This window comes from Dama dama, chromosome 11 (assembly GCF_033118175.1).
Source record: "Dama dama isolate Ldn47 chromosome 11, ASM3311817v1, whole genome shotgun sequence".
In the NCBI taxonomy this organism is placed as follows: Eukaryota; Metazoa; Chordata; class Mammalia; order Artiodactyla; family Cervidae; genus Dama; species Dama dama.
The window spans coordinates 86,973,857-86,988,878 of NC_083691.1; the positions used below are offsets into that span (position 1 = coordinate 86,973,857).

The 15,022-nt window shown below is 40.5% G+C and overlaps 1 protein-coding gene across 6 annotated transcripts in view; it reads right to left on the reverse strand.

The window, feature by feature from the left end:
* RASGRP3 (RAS guanyl releasing protein 3) overlaps positions 1 to 15,022 on the reverse strand; it is a 111,776-nt gene that overhangs the window by 24,305 nt on the left and 72,449 nt on the right. For 4 of the 6 annotated variants that reach the window (XM_061155613.1, XM_061155615.1, XM_061155612.1 and 1 more), the window contains 8 exons: positions 14,757 to 14,948; positions 13,407 to 13,507; positions 11,522 to 11,584; positions 10,856 to 10,987; positions 9,300 to 9,447; positions 7,643 to 7,816; positions 7,139 to 7,255; positions 4,821 to 5,096 (listed from right to left, as the gene is read on the reverse strand). In XM_061155613.1, coding sequence (XP_061011596.1) covers positions 4,821 to 5,096; positions 7,139 to 7,255; positions 7,643 to 7,816; positions 9,300 to 9,447; positions 10,856 to 10,987; positions 11,522 to 11,526 — 852 coding nt within the window. In that variant the 5' untranslated portion in view covers positions 11,527 to 11,584; positions 13,407 to 13,507; positions 14,757 to 14,948. Of the gene's footprint in view, positions 1 to 4,820; positions 5,097 to 7,138; positions 7,256 to 7,642; positions 7,817 to 9,299; positions 9,448 to 10,855; positions 10,988 to 11,521; positions 11,585 to 13,404; positions 13,508 to 14,756; positions 14,949 to 15,022 lie in introns of all 6 variants that reach the window. The other 2 variants (XM_061155617.1, XM_061155616.1) reach the window with 2 other exon arrangements.

Sequence of the window (15,022 nt, forward strand, 5' to 3'; positions counted from 1 at the left end):
AAAAATTTTTATGTGTCCTTGTGGGTCAAATAAAGCACATCTGCCATGAAAAGTCGCTGACCATTTTGTAAATTCCACAGTAGAAGACTCTGCTGATCTCCAAGCCTCACGAAAGCAAAGAGCATTCCTGTCTTTTCTGCCCCCATAATCCCTGTCCTAGTTCGCTACCTTGCATTGTGAATGCCACCTAGAAAACTGAGTGACTTCTTCCTTCCGAATTACTCGATATGAGGAGTTAACCCGGGCTTTAATGAGTATGCTCCTGTTCTCCTGACTCTTCCTCTAATGATGGCACTGGCATCTGCTGGAGAAGAGAAGATGGCAGTGCAAGAACATCCAACCAAAAACCTAAATATGCCACACACCAAGGAGGGGCGATGCTCTTTCAAAAGATACAGAACATCCTTGGGGATTTTCTTGTGTCAAATGAACAGATAGCTGACTCCATGATGCAACTGTTTTGGTTTTCTTCCAAGGTTTGCTTTCCATTCATTAGTGGCAGTATGAACCTAAGCAAGTCATTAACCTTTAAAAAAGATTTTTTTTTTTTTACTGGAATATAGTTGATTAACAATGTTGTGTTAGTTTTAGCCTTTAGAGTCTGTCTCAATCTGTAAAATGGGAATCAATAATAGTTCCCTCCCAGGATTTTTGGGAAGATTAAATGAGCTAGTATGTGTCCACTGCAGTTTGTTTCAGAGGGTCACACAGAAGGGAACTGCAGGGTTTGGCTTCCAATCAATATAGCAGCCACAGTGTTCAACCATGAATACACAGCTGCCATCTGGGTCAGTCCTGCCATCGCTCTGCTTTCCCAGTCACAATCTTACTTGCTTTCTTGGATCTCCTTGGGGCCTTATGGCCCTGCTCTACTTCCTACACAGCTTTTTAATAATAGAGGCAGCTTGTCAATGGGATTTTAAAAATGTTAATTTCTGTCTAACATTTTAAGTTTGGTTGTTTCTGAAAAATGTTCTGAGTCACTGTTTCAGGTTGTTGCTTTTACATCCAAGCCTATCAGCAGAGATGGCTGTGGATTTAGTCTGCATCTTAGGACTGACATTGCCTTGACTGGAGAATTGTAAAACAACACACACTTGATCATCAAATTATCTCCATTCACAATTTTTACAATTCTGTCTCTTCCTCTCCCTCCTCCTCCTCCTCTTCTTCTTCAATTGTAAAAATACAGGGGCTTTCCAGTTATTTGCATATACTCAGAATGGTAAACGTAACTGATAGATCTAAAAATACTATGAAAAAAAATCAGACTATTTCATGTACCGTAAAACAAGAAGCCTCAGTCTGAAAGCTCCTGGTTACATGAATTAGGATCACAATGGAAAGGGTCTTCTCCAGATCTTCCATCAAACAGGGAATAACCTAAATCACAGCAGTTTGGTGGTATGGTCACCTTTTCTTCATGTGCCCAGTGCTGTTTGGGGGGCTAAGGTTATGATCATAAAAATGGCAAACAGAGTCCCTGCTCACATAGATTTTGTTTTGTAATTAACTTGTTCTTTACATGCTTCCCTCAAAGCTCAGTTGGTAAAGAATCTGCCTGCAGTGCAGGAGACCCCGGTTCGATTCCTGGGTCAGGAAGATCCCCTGGAGGAGGGATAGGCTACCCACTCCAGTATTCTTGGGCTTCCCTTGTGGCTCAGCTGGTAAAGAATCCATCTGCAATGTGGGAGACCTGGGTTCGATCCCTGGGTTGGGAAGATCCCCTGGAGAAGGGAAAGGCTACCCACTCCAGTATTCTGGCCTGGAGAATTCCATGGACTGTACAGTCCACGGGGTCGCAAAGAGTTGGACACAACTGACACCCATGAAAAGAGAGATTATTTAAGTTTCAAAGATGCAAAATAAAATAAATATCAGCAATATTCCCACATAACTGAGTAAATGTCCATCAGAGCGTGAGAGAGAGAAACATCCAAACTGGGCATTCAGAAGTTGGTTATTTGCAAGCTTTTTTGTCCTTTATGACTCTCAGCTTCTTCATTTCTAAAACAGGAAGGAGCAGGGGTGATGTTACGCCCTCTGACCGACCCAGACTACATCACAGGGTGTGTGTGAGAATCTACTGAGGCAATGTATGTGAAAAGTGCTGTGAAAACTGGAATCGATTACTACAGAAAGTTCAAGCATTGCTATACATATTTTGGAGCTCGCAGTTGATATCAGCTTCCTCACCAGGGGCCATATTTAGAAGCAATCACTTCAGGCAGAAACTTGACCTAGGGTCTTGGAGCAGAAAGAATCACCCCTTCAATGCTGTGCCTAAAAATGACCTCACATGCATTTGGGCAGCTGCTATCAATCACATGGTTCTCATCCCAACAAGTAGGTGGTTCATGAAATGTTCACTGGGCTCCAGGGAACACCTCCTGGGAGCCTCCTCCACCCTGATTCTGAGGAGATTAATCTGCCTATGGCCAGGAAGAATGAACTCTCTCCTTGGTTGTGGGGAGAGTAAGGCTCTTGGCTTCAAGTAGGAGCTGACTTGATGATTGTGCGCATCTCTGGAAATCTGCTATCCTGATGCATGCTGGGCTGGAACCACGGGATAGGGTTCCTTAGTCCCAAGGCTCCACCATTCCTTACATCTAGAACCACAGAAGTTTAGAACTGGGTGAGACCTCACAAATGAGCACAAAACTCTTTAGGAAAAAAAATCCAAAGTCAGTGAGCAAGGAGACAAAGCTAAAAAACTGCAGAGGCAAGGTTAACAGCTATATCTCCCATCAGGGATTCTGGCCAGGATACTACAGTCTACCACCACTGCTCTGACTAAATGTGATGCCTGGTGGCTTCTAAATTTTCCTTCCGTTTCTGAGAGAGAGAGAGATAGCTAGAGATTGAGGGTTTTTTCTTTTTTCTTTCCTTCTCAGTAAAACCCAATTATTTCTTAGCTTTTACTTCTGGAGTTCAGATTTTCTATTGGCATCCCAAAATTTCATTCAAAATCCTTTAAGATTTCTCTGTCATGATGTTGCTTGCTGCCTTTACAATTAAAAATTATCTCCCCTACTCTATCATTATCTTTTTTCCAGATGAGAAACTGCCCAGATGTAGGCAGCTGCTAAGTGAAGTTATCCTCCACCTCAGGGAGACAGTCTGAATAAAGACACCTGAAACCTTGGCTACACCCTGAGACTGGTCTGCAGACATCACCTGTGTGTGTGGGTTTACACAGTCTGATTGGGGCTGCGACTCTGGTCACTTATTCATAGAAACAGATTTACATGGCAAATGACTAATAAATGCAGGTGCCTGGGTGATTGTGAGGTTCCCCCCGCCCCCAGTGAGAATGTCTCAGTGTTTATTATTTGTCACACAATCTGAACCCCAAGAGATTTGTGTTTCTGTGTGTTGGCCACTTCTGCTTTATACGAAGAAGGCAGCTGCCATTATTGCCTACACCTAGGGGGTCAACTCTTTGGTAGACAATTATGTGTTCTAGGAACAGTGGGTGAGAAGGTCTAGGAACCACACTCTTATTCCAATGCAGCAGCCCTAGAGGATTTTTTAGCCCTTCAAAGCTTCAGAGGGATTGTTGTTTTCATTTCCTATGGCCATTGGAAGGAAGTAGTTAATTCGGTATTGCAGCCAAGTTTCAAATGCTACAGTGTCATAAACCCAAACAAGGAAGTTACTCCTCCACTTGTTTCAGCTAGGCTGAGAGAATTTGCTTATGCCTCTTGTCCCCCTGACAAAGAAGCAGCCAATGGGAAATATTCTCTTCTCCACACCTGTGTATCTAAAAGTGCTAGGACCTAGAAACTGGCTAACTGTGTGTGCCACTAATGCCCAAAATGATGAGAAGTGGGTTAATTTCTTCCAACCTACATCATTCCTAAAGATAGCATTCAGTTCATCTGTTGAGCCCCTACATATGCCAGGTACTATGAAAGGTGTTGTGGACATGCGATGCATAAGGCAAGTAGACAGAAAAAAAAAAAAAACCCTAATGTCAAGTGGTACCTCCTATAGATAAGAAAGTACAAAGTGCAAGGGCAACACAGGTGACAGATGCATTACTGCTTTGGAGGGAAACAGAAGGCTCCCGGAGAGCATTTAAATAAAGAGAGAGGCATTTAAATTTAAGCTAGTCATGGGGTGGGGGGTGGAGGTTGGGATGGAGGGGTAAGGAAAGGATTTTCCAAGAAAATGCAATGGCTAGAAAGTAGAAGGCAGCAATTAATGGTGAAAAGCGTAAGTCCCATACTCCTCAAAGCAGGTGTGATGTGGGATCGGGTGATCAGCAACAGGGAGACTAAGAGTCAGAAAACAAGTCCTGAAGGGCCTCCAGGGCCAGACTGGGAAGTGCTTCTGGTGGTTAGGGGAGGTTGGTGGGAGTGGGGGCAGGGAGGTCTCAGAGGAGGTTCCTGCTTTACTCCAGGCTTCAGCTATAGCAGTGCAGTGAGGATCCGGAGAAGCCAGTGAGCTGAGGGCACAGGGAAGGGGGTGATGAATTAGGTGAGTGTGAGGCAGGATTGTGAGGCACCGAGGACAGAGCTGAAGGGCCTCTCTAAGAACTCCAGAGACCAGAGCTATGGGGGCAGAGACTGGGACCCTCAAAGCAAACTGAATTTTCTTTGCTTGGAGATCATATTTAACAGTATGAATTTACACAAATTACAGGTGTGGCTTCCCCACCCTTCCTCCTTTGAGATTTCTTCCCAACCACTGACCCCGCATCCAACCCCTCCCCTGCCCTCACTGTGAACTGCTGGTGGGGATCTTCCTGCATCCCCTGGGAGGTGAGGTTCAAGCTCCAGTCTATTGGAGCACAAACTCCAGCCCGTTGAACTCACCGTGAGCAAGTTGATCAAATCCAGGTTGGGTTCCAAGTGGTGAGAGGCATTCTGCAGGGAGACCAGTTCACTCAGGGTAACAGAGAGCTGGTGCATTTTCACAATGTTCACTTTGTTCTCCTCTGTCCAGTCTGGGAAAATGACATGGACTGCTATCAAGTCTTTCAAGTGGACGCCAAGGATTGGAATTTTGAAGCCGTCGCAGTCGGCAAAAGCCTTGCGGTAATTACAGTAATTGCCGTTGGAGGAGACCAGCTCCGTCATTTCATTCCAGTTCTGGGAACAGATGGAAAAGTAGATTTTCAAACGGCCTTCCCTTCTGCCCACCCCCAGGCCCAACAGTGTGTGGCTAGGAAATTCCTCTGCTACCAAGAGAAGTATTGATTGCACCAACATTGATGCAGGGAGATACTAAACAGGAAAAAGAAAGTTAGAAAACCTGACTATGAATTGGACAGCCTGTTCCATTCTGCTACAAAACAGAAATAGCCCACACCTCTGCCTACCTACTAGGGATGTTGAGATGTTAAATGGCATCATTATTTAAGTATTTAATAATTCATGGAAATATTACAATCCAAAAAATAAGCATATATTATATTAAGATATGCGGTATATTAAAATTTCCTAGTTCCAAGAAAGTTGCATTCAAGATATAACTTGAAGGGGACAGGATGGGGGCAGGAACAGTCATATTGATGTGTGAGATAGCTGTGGTTTTGGACTCTGCCACTAAGTAAGAAGGTGACCTTAAGCAAGTCACTTCACTTTTAGGGACATTAGCTTTCTTTTTCTGTAAGAAAGAGCAGTTTGAATAAATAATTTTTCAATATACACTGGTGGTTCCAAGCCTCTATGAGCCTCCATTGAAATCTCTTTTTTTTCTGTTTTTTTTCCATTGAGTTCTTATTCTTCACATTTAAAATATGTTTTGCTCTCTACTGGAAATTTAGTACTAATCTAAAGGAAAATGAAACACATAATGAGCCCCATTATACTTGAAATGAGTACAGTGTTTGAGGTCAGTCAGCAGTGCTTCTGTGGCTTAAATTCTCCTGTTCATATGAACAAGTTATTGTTGGTTGTCTAACGGCAACCAGACCTTCCTAATAGACCCTAACTTTGACTAGTATACTCTTTCCCATGTGTCTCAGATGGAGCAATTTCCATGCCCAAGTCCAAGCATACGTTCTGATCTACCATCATCATAATTTCATCCCTCTGGTTTATGATTGGCTCAGGAATACAGAGTTAAGCCAATCTACATGTTGTATTCCTCTGGATACTATTATTGGCCCAGGGGTGGGGCATGTGATTTCAGATGGGCCAATCTGCCTAAAAAAGAAGGTCTTTATTCCATGGGGGCAAAGCTAAAGAGGGGTTTTCCCTACTTCCAACTTTCATAAACAAAAGAGCAAAATTTTTCCATTGTTGCAGACAACCCAGTCAGGAGGGAAATCAGTCTGATGAATAACAAAAACAAAAACCTCACACTCAGAGGAATTCAGAGCAATTGAGCCAGAGTTCTGATCAGCCCATGAGTGGACTTGGCCTTGCCTCTGGACTTTCCAGGTATGTGACACAATCCATTTCCTTATTATTTAGGCAATTCCAAGATTTTTTTTTAACTTATAGCTGAAAGTGTCCTTACTGATATAGCAAAGTACGCTTTTACAGAGAAATCTTTTCATAAGGATGAAATGTTCTTTTTTGCTCAATAAGGAAAAATTTAATTGTGGTCTGGAAAAAGTTCAGTTTGGGAAACAATAGTTGTTTTAAATTATTTTTGTTCCTGGAAACTCAGCTATAAATCTGAAGGCTTTCTATACAAAAGATTTCTTTCTGTCTCCTCCCTCTTCTTTTGTATCTTCTACCATGGAAGATACAAGATACAATGTTGAATCCAGTGCTATGAAGAGACCAGGTGTTCAATGACTTCATTTGAGGAGGGGATAACAGGAATGATATCTGTCTTATTTGCCTTGTAACCTTCATGTATTTCACAATACCAATCACATCAGTTTAGTTCAGTTCAGTCGCTCAGTCGTGTCTGACACTTTGCCACCCCACCAATCACATAGCAAGCATCAAATACACATTTTTTTAATATTTACAACTACAATATGTTAATGGGGTTTAAAAGCATTTGTATTGAAACACTTGCTGCCACTTCTGTTTTTCCAGGAGGTATGGCTATAACCTCCTATTGTCTAAGAAGAAAACTTTCCCCTTCTGAGTGACATTTGTTAGGATCATCCTACCTCTAAACAATTTCCAAGCAAATTTTTTACTTGAGATTATGATCTGATTCACTGTACCTTTGTAACTTCTGAAGAAAGATGAGAATGGGTCTCTTTGAGCCGGGAAATGGAACTATGACTGAGGCCTCCCACCACTGCCATCAGGGTGTTAAAATTTTTGAGCTGAAGGAGCTTCTGCAATAAAAAAATGTTAACTTCAATACTTTGTAACAATTTTTGAATTATTCTCACCTTTTGGCAGTGCAGATGAAGTCATGTACAATTTTAATAACAAGGATGTAGGAAAAACAATATCAATTCAAAATGAAATACAAATGAAACTCACTAGAAAAATATACCAATCCTTTCACAGAACATAGCTACATTAAATACTTCCAAGTGTTGCCAATTAAAAGCAATCTTCTTGCATGAGAGAAGTATATTTGTTCATTAGACATTTATGGGTAGTTTAATTGCCTTCTACATTGTGAATTCCAAATTTCTTCAATGACTTTTCTCAACCAAGTGAATGAATATCTGGAACCCTTTAAGAATCCCAGTCTAATTAATAGACATACATACCTTGGCAACATTGATAAACTTTGTGATGACTTCTGCTCTTTGCTGAGGAGTTGGTTTGCTAAGAACCATCAACTGGACCCACTTAGAGATTCCATTAAATAAAGCAATAGATCTCTCCAAGGTTGGGTTATTCTCCAGGCAGCCATGGATGACATAGCTTTGGTAATCAGTGAACTAGTAAAGGAAAATTCAGAGACTCTGAGTTATAATGGAGTCTTTGAAAAATCATAAATTAGAATGTTGCATGGAAGAGGTGAGACAATGTTTCACGATAACATCACTATTTCTTTCATCTCACACTTACAATGGCATCTTACACATATGAATATACTATGAATAATGACTATATCTGTACCTTTAACATGCTATTTCACTGCATTTCACTCTCCCATACACAGACCCACAATTATTACACACCATAGTGTTGGTGGGGAGAGCAAGGGATAAGACTCAAAGTCACATTCCAGTGAGTCCAAAATTTGCTGGATCTTAAGATCCACATGGGGCATTTGCTAAAACACTGGTTTCAGGAAACTTGTTAGACCAAAAGGATCACTGTTCCAGAGGAATAATCTAAGAATCTCCATTTTTCACCACTACTGGTGATTCCAGTGGTTGGGCAAGTTTGAGATACAATGGCATGCATTAAAGAAGAGGAAATGAACATAAAAATCATAATTTCAAGTCAGAATAAGCTTGCAAAATTGTTCTCAAGAAAAGAAGAGAAAAAATAGTAATTGAAGTAAGGCCACTCTTTTACAAAACAGACACATTTTCTTGAAGTCAGCATGGGAGTCATCAGATATTAATACACAAGAGCCTCCTATCATATAAACAGAGCACGAGGTTTCCTCTCATGGCCTGCCTGTGGGGACTCAAAAGGTCCTCTCCAAGCAGGATTACTTAGTGAAAAGAATCAGTCTTTCAGAAATCCATACTTCTGACCTCATGTTCTTTGCAAGCAATAATGTAATTCATTCTTTGGCATCTTGGAAAAGGAGTGACATGCCCAAAGCTTGGTGAGACAAAGACAAAAGCTACTTGTGAACAATTGTGCAAATATTATAACAAATGGAAAGTGAGTGAGTGAGTAGGTGGCTAGGAAGAGACCACAGCCGAAAGGAAGAAAGGGGTCGTAGAGAAGGAACTCTATCAAGACAAAGTAAGAAAGAAAAATTTAATCCAGGATCTCCATCCCTGAGAAAGAAACAGCCTAATGTTAAGATTCTTCAGAAAGCTTACAGTTCCTAATTTCAACCTATACCCATAATTAGGCATTTATACAAATCCCAACCTAAATAAATATTTCTTCCCCCCAAATGAAGGGCCCAGCCAAATGCGTTCACTTGGGAGACATCAGTGGAGCAAAATAAACCTTGAATGGTTAAATCTCCACCGAGTATTTAGAAACTCATGCTTTAATCCTATGAAAGGAGACATTGAAAATAGCGACAGAAATATAGCTCCTGTGCCATAAAAGAAAGACAGGATAATATTTATCTTTGGTTAAAAGGGATTGTTCCTGTGAATTAAGGGCACTTTTCCAGAGGAGCACAGTGACAGAGGCTGCCAACACTTCAGAGTATGAAAATGCAGCTCTTGGGAAAGTTGGCATGGAGGTTGTTATCCTTGGAAGAATAAATGTCCAGTTTCTTACTGAGATCCTTCTAAAAGATTTATGCTCCAGAAAAGTGAGGTGCTCGGCCAATTCAATGGGCTCCAGATGGTCGAACAGCAGACAGGCTTTTCCCTTCTTGGATACTTTTTTTCTCTGTGTGACTCTTCTCATCCAGTCATAGGAAGGACTATGAAAGAAAAGCAAGTCTGGTCAATGTGCTGAAAGCCCATTTCACTCAATGGAAGTTATTAACCTACTGACTCTGTAACTCTTGGCCTGCTTCCAGGGGCTTGTGTGAAATACACGCCCTATCCTTCGTGTTTGAAGAGAAACCCACTGACCCATTGCCAATAGAACATAAACTTCGAGTTGTTTCTCCAGACAGGGTTGGTTTGCATGGATCCATCCAGAATCTCTTACTTGGTCTTTCTTGTGAGCAGTAAGGTCTGAATCATGAGGGATTTTGTCCACATATAGTTAGGATAGAAACCACCAAAATCCATATGGTCAGCAACATATGGATTATCTGAAAAGCTTGTTATAAAAACAGAGGCCTGGACCTCACTACCAGACATTCTGATTTACTAGGAATGAATAATCTGAATAATCTATTTTTTAACATCAACATTTATCAAATGCTTGATGACCCAGGCACCACTATAATTACAGGTATTAACTCATTAAATCTTCACAACTCTATCAGGTAATACTATTATTACTCCCATTTTATAGATGAGAAAATATAGGCACAAAGAAGTTAAAAATTTATCCAAGCTCACATAGCTAGTAAGTAAAGGAGCTGGGCTGAATAATCTGTTTTTAACAACACCCCTAATAATTCCAGAACCATTCACCATGGATCACTCTTGAAGAAGCATTTTAGGAAAGGAGACTAGAGTGTGAATGCCTAGGACACACAAAAGTATATATATTTTCAATATGGATAATAATACTTACAACCCTAAAATATCTTTGTCTGTAAAGTTAGCTAGTAATATAAAATGCTAGCCTAATTAGCACCAAGTTCCTAGTTACTGAACTAATCAGTTCATGGCACAGCTATGGTCCACATTTGCACAGCCTCTGGCTGACATGAGAAGCACCATGGTACAGAGCATCTCGAATTTGAATGAGCATATGAATCACTTGGGAACCTTATTAAAATGCAGTTTCCAATTCTGCAGCTTTAGGGTGGGGCATGAGATTCTATGTTTCTATTGAGCTCCTGCCCCCAGGTAATACCAGAGATGCTGATCCACAGAACACAGTGGCAAGGGCATAGGAGACTAGATTCAGTAACCAAGTACTGAGCATCTCTTAAGTGTCAAATACTTTCACATATTATCTCATGTACTTCTTGGATGTTCATTATAACCCCATGAGAAAGGTACAATTTCTACTACACAAACACAGAAATTGAAGCTTGGAGAGATAAACTATGTCCAACAGGACTGTGCTCTTTGCAACAAAGCTTTCCTCAAGGAAGCACACCTTGATTCTGAACAGGTATGGATGGAGGTCAAGTGGGATCATCACTACTCCCTCCCCCAAAGAGCAGACTCATCATATTTGAAAGAAGCTTGCACCATTCTTACATGCTGGATATGTCAATGAGGCTGGTGTGTTTCTCATATCCCAGTTGACTAGCTACTTCCCGGAATTCCTCAGTCATACGGATCAAACCGAGGTCCAAATTAAACTCTGCAGGAAATTTCACAATCCAGTACCTGAAAGACATCAAGTATTTTTGACAACCAGAAGATTTCAAGCTAGATCTCTATGGAAACTATGGTGTCATTTTATAGATTACATTTAACAATGCTTTAAGACCATACCTCAAATTAGCAATCTCTTATCCCCCATCTACCATGTTGAGTCTTACTCTTCCCTGCTTCAACCAAGGACCCAAGTCCACCACACCTACTTTGAGAGTCTCTTTCTCTCTAGAACCACAGCTGAGAAGAAACCCCTCTCCCAACTCATGGCAAGTAGGTGGGAATGTGTACAGTGAGGGAGCAGAAAAAAATGAATACACTCCTTCTCAGAGCTGCTTTCATCCCTTAATCACATTGACCTCTGCTTGATAGTCCAAAAGAAAAATAAATTCTATGCCCCCAGCAACAGAGGAGAGCCAATTTTAATAAAATCAATAAAGGGAGGACTTGAGTCCATTTTATTGTCAGATTAGGTCTGTAGTTTGGGGAAAAGAAAACTGTCAATAATTCCAGAACCAGAAACAAGACAATTAAATTTGTAAGTACCTCATGAAGTAGCAGATCTTTAACCGAAATTCATCACAGCTTTCTCCACTGGCATTTCGATAGGTACGGTAGTTAAGGAAAAAAATCCTTACACATTGTTTCCTTTGCACAGATCTGTGGCTGTTTAATAAATTTAGATGAATTCCTAAGAAGAGGACTATACTATTAGGGTGACATGGATGTTCAAGTGGGGAGAAAAGTGGGCTCTGATGACATCAGCGCTAAATAACGAGCACCATGTATTATTGCTCTGAGATGTATTTTTTTGGTGTGGAAGAGAAGCCACATATAAAATGAATTTTACCTTCCTGAGAACTTACCAAATGGTGACTGTCAACTGTAATGACAAATAGACTACTAATTATAGATAATTTAAAATAAATAGTACATAGAAACACCATTTTAGCCAAGAAGATTTTGTACGTAGGATTAATGGTATATATAAGTACTCTAATTTCTTTAGTATTTGAAAATGTCATTTTGAGGTATATTAATATACACATCTTACAGTTATTTAGTCTCAAGTCTATTTATTCATACCTTTTAGCTAATATTTATTGAGTTCATGCTATATGCCAGGTACCATGGATATGCAGTGAGCAGGGAATCCAAAGGGAGGAAAATCTAGAGAAATGTGAATTCACAGGTGGTTTCACCTTTCATACAATCTGTACTTTCAGATAGTAAGCTATACTGTGTCTAAATATCCCTTTCTATTTGTGTTTCATATGGCAGTGGACATACTAATGATGAGAATACTGTCTGTGGGCACACTCTTTGGACAGTGTTTAGACCCTAAGGAGGGAATGGGGCCAGACTACATCCTTCTCTATGTACCAGCTTTCAAAATCAGGACCCATGGAACCCTTGGACCACAAGGTACTAAGGTATTGCTCATTTCCAGGGACCTCTGTTCAGGGTGAATGTACCCTATTCGTCTCTAACACCCAATCCCTGCCTGAGGTTGGGTGGATGATTGATGATGGGGTGAGGAAGTAGAAAGTGGAGGACTTGAAGGAAGCAGATGGAAGCTCTGCTAGCCCTGACAACACTCCATGGCCCCACTGCCTCTCAGGCTCTCCCTGCCCTGAGAGGCTCCTCACTCATCTGCAGGACCCCTGGGCTTGAGCAGGCAGAGACTATAGGAACCTACGTTAGCAATTATATAATAAACGTTAGATCTCAGGGACTAAAACCTCCTTTTCAGTATGTGACTATTTTGTAGCCATTTTCAGTCATTTGTTTTTTAACCACCTTTTAGAATTGTACCATGCACAAAAGTGGTAGATTGCTAAAAGTCCTTACTATAGAATGGGGTTTATAACTATGGTTTTTTCCTTTGCCTTTATATCAGAAGAAAATCTAAAATTAATGTCAATCAAACAGATTATAATAAACCTGCTAGAATGTTCCTTGTGTCTCACCAGCAAGGGATGATGTGAAAATTTAGGTCATGTTTATGCCTGAGCCAGATCATATTATTCTGGCTGGCATTTCCATATGTCTAAAATGTATCCTCTAGGTCTACCATTCTGCCTTCCTAAAAGGAATAAAGTAACTCTTGAATGAGTGTTAAATATTCTTTCATTATGCTAACAGCAGAAATGTTTAAGACAAGTTAGAAACATTCAGGCTACAGCTTCTGTTTCATTTCATATCAAGTGGTTATTTTCAAGTAGAGCCAAAACATTCAGATGGATAATCAACTATTTGGTCAATCATCCAAATGTTTTGTCTAGACATCTATATATATTCACAAAACAGCTGGATAACTGACTGAAGACTGTTTATTCATCTTAATTTACTGGCTTTGGTTAGACACTTCATCTAAGTACAGAACTTGATTTATGATTGTAAAAATTACACAGTAGTTAGAAAGATATATGCAGAGAAGTTTTTCTGCCAATTCAGTGGAAGACAAATACCATCGGTGCATGAGTAGAACTATTCTTGGCAAATAACTATTATTCAGCTCTCCATTGTCATCTGTTAAAAAATAAAAGAAGATTAAGAGGTGAGGAGACAACAGCACATACTACTTTTCTCTTTTTCTAATATCAGTAGAGAAACATTAGTGTCAAAAAGTTCTTGTAGACCCAATTATCAGTTTCCTCCTACTTCTGGTATTTCCTTGCAAATTAAGTGGGTAGGTCTCATCCTTCCTCTGGTGTACAGTTGCCAAGTTTCACATATAAAAATATAGGAGATTTAGTTAAATTTGAATTAAGGCAAACCACAAAGAATTTTTTAGTATAAGTATGTCCCATGCCCTATTTATGACATACTTATACTAAAAATGTGTCTCATCTGCAATTCAGATTTAACTGATCATCCTGTATTTTATCTGGCAACCCTACTCTGTCTGGTTTAACTCTTGCTAAAACAATCAATTCAACAAACAACTTCTTTGTGATTCTATTTGTACAAGGAATAATTCAAAATGCTAGGGTAGTTAGACAACATGAAAAGCATATAGCTGTAAAGTCTACAACTTTGGAGGAGATATAAGACTTATAGACAAATATGGAATGTAGGAGATTGCGCTATTCACACGTGTCTAAGCCAAAGGACCAAGAAAGGATCATAGCAGCATATACCATGTCCATGAAAAAATCACAAAGGGCTATGGGTGAGTGGAGGAAGCAGTCAGCATTCCTGACAGGGCACTATAGGAATGATACTATGAAGATTTGAGATGACACCTTGAATAAGGTCTGAAGCAGAATTTCAATGAAGGAGTATGATAAAGGCATAAAGGTAGAAAGATGCAGGGAATGTTCCAGAAACATTAAGTGAACAGTATGTCTGGGTATTAGCTGTGGACAGTAAATGGAAGGAAATGCATGGGGCAATGATACTGGGGAGACAGACTGGGGTTAATAAATAGGGCCTCAAATAACAAGGTGCGTGAGTCCATGCTAAGTCACTTCTGTCGTGTCCAACTTTGTGCGACCCCATGGACTGTAGCCTGCCAGGCTCCTCTGTCCATGGGATTCTCCAAGCAAGAATACTGGAGTGGGTTGCCATGCCCTCCTCCAGGGGATCTTCCCAACCCAGGGATTGAACCGGCAACTCTTACGTCTCCGCACTGGCAGGTAGGTTCTTTACAATTAGCGCCACCTAGAAGTCCCAAATACCAACGTATGGAGATTGAATTCTGTTCCATGGCAACACTTGCAACTGAACTGGGAAAGGTAAGAGTAGCAAGATGTTCAAAAGGGAGAAAGGCTCATACCAAACATCTCAATGCAAGTGCTCAGCAGCTCATCTAATGTTGCTGCTTTCCCAAGTCCACTGGACCCCATGTTTATGCAGCCGCCGTCAAAAAACTAGGGGCATTTTCAACGTCTTGCAGATCATCTCCATAATTATGCAAGTGGGTGATGCTTGTGCTTAGTGGTGGTCTCTGTCCTAAAGTCTCAGGGCTCTAAAGAACAAGAAGAAAAAATATCAGACTAGAGTTCTGCCAGACTAGTTAAAATATCTTTAACTAGGGTTAAA